The 6,284-nt window shown below is 50.0% G+C and overlaps 1 protein-coding gene across 1 annotated transcript; it reads right to left on the bottom strand.

Annotated features, from left to right (window-relative positions):
* Window positions 1–542: 542 nt before the first annotated feature.
* Window positions 543–5,152, bottom strand: LOC133903318 (protein NRT1/ PTR FAMILY 6.3-like). The gene is made up of 4 exons (XM_062344630.1): window positions 4,708–5,152; window positions 4,401–4,618; window positions 3,730–4,310; window positions 543–1,525 (listed from the first exon to the last, which is right to left on the bottom strand). Exons 1-4 carry the CDS (start codon window positions 4,829–4,831, stop codon window positions 673–675), a joined length of 1,776 nt encoding a protein of 591 aa, XP_062200614.1. The 5' UTR covers window positions 4,832–5,152; the 3' UTR covers window positions 543–672.
* Window positions 5,153–6,284: the final 1,132 nt, after the last annotated feature.

Raw genomic sequence — 6,284 nt, 5'->3', positions numbered from 1 at the left:
CTGTGATGGGCCGTGGACTCCTACATCGAGATGTGTCTCAAGTCGTCGTGATCAGGCTAGAGGGAGGATTAGTTCTACCTTGCAATAGACGATTCCCTGGAGAACCTCCACGCGCCGAGCGCTCCGACGCAGGTCACGAAGAACTGGGGGAATTCACCCCACTCAGGTACCCCGAACAAGTCTGGGTCTCGGGGTACATCCAACTTCTGTCCGTTATCTACAATTAATGTAAAAATATTCATTCTTCATTAACAAATACCTTAATTTCGTTGTTAAGCATACGATTAAAAATTCCCTACAAATACACTAGATCTGTGGCATCTCGCGGTACATCGGGCAAGTCATAAGTAACATGTCGTAATATGACCTGTCACTTATAACTGATGTAGAGAGATCTGTCACTTATGATCAAGTCATAAGTGATATATTTAATCATTACTCATCACTAATGTTATAGGTGATGGGTAATATTATGATCCATCACCTATTACTTATTATTTATAATAGTTAAATATCCGATTCTAACTTGAAATGACACAAGATACGGATGATATAATAATCCGTCACTTATGAATCTCCTCCTTTCTTCGTTTTTCACGTAGCACAAAACAAGTCAAAACCAAACAAGAAAAAAGAAGGTATTAAAGGGATGCATGCATGGGCAGGGCGGCATTAGTGCCCGACGGCAATGGCCTCCTCGTCGGCGAGCTCGATGCCGGCGTCGGCCAGGCGCTTCTCCTTGTAGACGTACCCCTTGGCCGCGACCGTGAACAGGACGAGGTTGATGGTGCTAATCACGGCGAGCAGCCAGTAGAAGTAGTCGAGCCTCCCGTCGTTGAGGTTGTCGGCGAGCCAGCCGCCGACACCGCCGTGGCCCGTGACCTTGTGCACGATGGTGACGAGCAGCGTGCTGAAGAAGAAGCCGAGCGCGCAGGTGCTAAGGAACAGCCCCGTGCTCATGGTCTTCATGCCCTTGGGGCACTCGCGCAGGAAGAAGTCGAGCTGGCCCATGTACGTGAACGCCTCGCCCGCGCCAACGAGCACGAACTGCGGCATGAGCAGGAACACGGTGAGCATTACGCCATGCTCGGAGGTGGTTTGGCGGTGGCGCTCGATGAGCGCGGCCGTGGCCATGCCGACGACGGAGAAGAAGAGGCCAACGAAGACCCGCTGGAGCGGGGTGAGGCCCTGTGGGTTGCCCGTGAGGCGGCGGGCGGCGGGCGCGACGAGGCGATCGTAGATGGGCACGGTGAGGAGGATGGAGCCGATGAGGAAGACGGTGAGCGAGCCGGCGGGGATTTGGAACCCCGAGCCGCCGACGCCGCGGTCCATGACCTCGGCCTGCGCCACCGAGAAGGTGGTCATCTGCGCGTGGATGGTCCAGAACATGATGGTTGTCGCCCAGATGGGCAGCATCCGCACCACCTGCTTCACCTCCTCCACGTCCGTCCGCGTGCACAGCGTCCACATGCTCGCGGTGGCCGCCGGCGACTCCCGCTCGACGATGGCCGCGTGGTCAAGGAATCTGCACGTACGCATTGCATGCCAAGCCGTGGTTAGCATCATCACTGCAGCAGTGTCAAAATACAGAAAGCAAACAAACAGTTTAATAACTCGATTCTTGGAAAGCGACAAGTTCATTTCTCCAGCAAAACAAACATGACAAAACCAACGCCAAGTTCATTGCTCCAGCTCTGCAAGCAAACTGAGACAAGCTTTGCCTGCCTGCTCGCCTGGTGAGTGGTGACTACGACTAGCACTGCTCAACACGCTCGTGGACGATTCGTTCAGTACTGCGCGACTTGTGATTTGGCGCGGTCGTTCAGTTCTGCATGCACCAGCCGGCCACTGCAATAAAATTCCACAGCGCTGGCTGACTGGCTGCCTCGCCTTTCCTAGTTGTTTTCCACAAGACAAAGCATCTGCTGGGGGACTAAACACCTAGGAGTGCATGCACCTGCATCAGGGAGAGGCGTTACCTCGCCCAGTGCTCAACTCCTGCATAAGCGTTTCTTCAAGATGCAGCTAATCAATTGCAGAGTGAAGCCCAAAGTGATCGAGTTATTATTAAACTGTTTGTTTGCTTTCTGTCAAAATGTACCGACGCTGAGTTGTGGGTGGGTAGGTGGGTAGGTGGGTAGGAAGTTTATTTGTGACGCAGCATGCATTGATCATTGTCGTCGTTCCTATTCTCTGTCAAATACACAAGTATATATCTGTCCCAGACGCAAGCAGGCTGCAGAGGCCGTCTTAATTTGTTTTCTTAAGGGTTCTAAAATCTCTAGTTGGTTGTAATAGCTAGGCGACCGAGGTAGTTACTTCGGCCACAATTTTGAGTATATATATATTAGCACTCAAAATGTTCATACTCGCTTTCTAAAACGACTTAATATTGTTCTCAACAGGTACAATATGAATTGTTTTTGCCCCGATCGATCTAAATACCTTTGTGATCGAACGATATATTTTACCGGTAAATAAAATTTATCGAAGATCACCGGTAAAAATGATTTATTGGATAAAATTCAAACAAATTTAAATAAAATTCAAATAAAATATCAATAGATATGGTAATTTTTTTTACTGGAGTTCACTAATAGATCCGATAAACCGAATATATCAGATATATCGGGCTAAAATATTTTCCGTGATAGAACATGTGAAAGATTGTAATTGGCAATGTCTCACTCTACAGTCACATCGTGGTCCCGGGACTAGATCCCGACCGAAACTATTGGGTATTTATACACATGCAGACGCAGTACTTGTGTGCTGGTCCACAAGTGTCTGCATCGTCCATGCATGAAGCCAACACTCGTGGCTCCATCCGTCGTCCATCAGTCACTAGATACTGGACCATCCCAAAATACGCAGTAGTGTACATGTACACATATACGTATGTGCTGGCTCACCACTGGTTTCAATTTCCGGTCCTGTGTTCTACTGCACGCCAGTACTGTAGGATACCATGACGCTGCAGCAGCAGGCACAGCAGCAGTGATCTTGTGAGAAACACACATGCATGTGGCCCAGCTATAGCCTGCGTCCTCGCTGAGCTCTTCTTGCTGCCAAGATACACTGCACGCACGCACGCATGGTCCCTTTTTTTATAAGCATCGATCTGCTCTGGCTACTTATCTATTATGGACTAAGGTTACTCTGAATTGGAATCGTATCGTGTATACTACAGTATATGCTAAATTATTAACTATATGGTTCATGTCCATGTGGTGTGAGTGAGCTAACACGGAGGCAAGCAGCAGCAGACTGCTGAGAGTTGATTTCTGCTGAATTATTTGCGATGGAGATGTGATGGATGTTGCAGTGGTCCACAAATGATGAGCTTTGAGCTCCCTAAATATTTATATCGCAATTTGCCCTCAGTCTGACTTGCTACTATATCTCATAGATAGACAGATATATCTGTGTGAACCAGACAAGCAGGATAGGATGATGCGTCTCCTATAACTCATCGAACAGGCCGTGGTTCGGCAGATTAATCTATCCAATGTGCAAACCAGTGATCATGTTTGAAAAAAATTGTTAATTGAATCCCTTCGGTGCAACTGTTTAAGCTTAAGCAAGGTCAATTAAGTCGTCGTTGCTAGTGTGTAGTACATGTTAATGGTATCACTCTGATCTACTGTCAACTGGCTAATGACGAATGCTAGTGTTGAGTGAATTCATTCAGGTCGAAAAGTGAAGGGGATTTTGCTCATTAATTCTTACCGGCATTCCTTACTGTGGGGCAGCTTCTGCTTTCCCTTGACGTCCGTGCCGGCGGCGGCCGCGTCGTCGACGTCGTAGAGCATGTCCGGGTCGAACGGCAGCGGCAGCGCGCGCTTGCTCCAGGCGGCGGCCGTCACGGCGGCGATCTGCGTGAGCGGGCTCCCCACCAGCTTCTTGAACCGGTACTTCGTGGTGCCGGACACGAACATGGCAAGCCCGCAGAGGATGCCGACGGCGCAGACGCCGTAGCCCCAGCGACGGCCGACGTTGTCCTGTACATACACCAGCACGGTGACGGCCAGCAGCGCGCCGATGCTGACGAAGAAGTAGAACCAGTTGAAGAAGCGCAGCATCTTCTTGCGCTCGCCGTCGTGGCCATCGTCGAACTGGTCGGACCCGAAGCCGGAGACGCTCGACTTGAGCCCGCCGGTGCCTAGCGCCGTCAGGTACAGCCCCAGGTACAGCACCCCGAGCTGCGTCCCGTTGGCCGGCACGCAGTCGGGGCTCCGCCCCTTGGCGTCCGCGCACGGAGGAGGGCGCAGCCCCGGCGCTGCCGTTGAGATCGTCAGGATCATCACGCCCTGCATATATACACGCGGGCGCGGATCGATCATACACACGCATAGGTGTCACGCTGTTGTGTGCTTGCACGGATCGGGCTGGCGACGAACCGTGGCCTGGACGGCGGTGAAGATGGCGATGGTGAGGTAGCGGCCGAGGTAGGTGTCGGCGATAAACCCGCCGAGGAGGCAGAGCAAGAAGGAGGTGCCGATGAAGTTGGTGACGGTGTTGGCGGCGGCGGCATTGCCGAGGTGCATGGTGCCGGTCATGTACGGCACCAGGTTCACCGCGATGCCCAGCGTCGTCATCCTCTCGAACAGCTCCGCGCCTTCACGAATCGATAATTCTCAGTGCCAAGAAAGAAACAATGACTAGTCATGTGCCCTGAGGCTCGTGAAGCGAAATGGTGTGGGCTACCTAGGATCATGGCCGCACAGGCCCAGCCGCCGGTGGTGGCGCGGCTCGCGGGGCGGCCCTTGTAGTCCCAGGCGTCCGTCAGGGCCTTGCCCTCGGAGGCAGCCTCCGGCAGAACGGCGGCCATCGCTCACGTACTCCTTGTCTTGCTCAAGGTCGATCTTTCGAGCAGAGGCGGGGCCGGACAGGTGGTGCGCGGGAGCGCGACGAGGAGGCTCGAGCTCGTAAAGCGATGGAGCTAGCGACCGATCGATCGGGGCACGACGGACGCTGCCTGCTGCTGCTTGCCGGAAGCCTGCCTGGCCGGGGTGCGGCTTTTATAGGCGAGCGCCAGTGTATTCTTGCATCCGGATTCTGGCTTACCTCTTACCTTTGCTAGCTTTTCTAGCTACTACAGTAAGGCTGTGTGTTATCTGGGGGAATCAGTATCTGCATCTCCTCCGACCTTTCCCTTCCTTCCCTTGACTTTGCTGCTGAAATTAGTAGAGGATATATAAAAAGTGCTAGAAAATTACTACTCCTAATTGATGGCTGCCTGCTCCGTGGACTGACGGAGACTACAAAGTCCACTTACTATACACATATCTAATCTTGTTCTTCCGTTCATCTCGCATAATATTTATCTTTTTATTGGTTCTTTTATATGTTCTATAATTTTTTTACTAACTTCTGCAACATGAATCTTAATATACATAAATAATCTTGATAGGATATATGTCCGCAAGGACTAATAAAAATTACCTGTTACTTAGAGTGGGTGACAAGGGCTAGTGAAAATTACCTGTTACTGGAGTGGGTGACAGGTAGCTTAGAAAAGCGAGAGGGTATTTTTCAGTGTCTCGCAATGGACTGTCAAGAATTAACTTCAGGCTTGATCGAGCTATATTTGCCATCATCCTCTTTTCGAGGAAATATATGCTGTGCTATCCTCCTTAGAAACTCCTATGGTTGATATTGTAAAAGCTGTCAAGCAAATGTGGAGTGATTTCACTTTTACACGCATGCGTATCTTGAATTTGTTTGAAACGCATAGAATTTCGCATGAGATAGTTCGATTTCTATCGGAATTGAAGCCTTGAAGGTATAAAAGAGAGTCTGATGTGTATATGTTGTCTTGAGAACAAGAGGGTTCCAACTTTTTCTTAGGGTTTAATAAAAACATTACCAGGATCAATAAGTCTACTAACTCTATATACATATTGGACATAGATCTTGACCCCTCGGCACATGATCCGGCACATGATCCTCTACTCCGGCACCAGAGTCACCGTGTAGCTTGCATAGTATGAGTCCATTTCTTGCTGCTCTGTTGACCACTGCATCCACTCTGATCGACAGAAATTTCACATGGGACAATTCAACTCCTGTGAGAACCGTGAAAAATCGCTGCGTTTGAAGAGGACCAGAAAAAGATCTCGGTGTTTATGGATTGTCACGTAACAGGAACAAGAAAAATTCAGCTTTGAAATATCACAGCCATCGTGTAGATTGCACAGTGTGTCCATTTCTTGCGTCTTTTTCTGTGGGCTATGGTAAGGAAACGTAACATCGCATATCCTTACTTACACATGGCTACCTTC

This window comes from Phragmites australis, chromosome 21 (genome assembly GCF_958298935.1).
Source record: "Phragmites australis chromosome 21, lpPhrAust1.1, whole genome shotgun sequence".
In the NCBI taxonomy this organism is placed as follows: domain Eukaryota; kingdom Viridiplantae; phylum Streptophyta; class Magnoliopsida; order Poales; family Poaceae; genus Phragmites; species Phragmites australis.
This window is presented reverse-complemented; position numbering and strand designations above follow the sequence as displayed.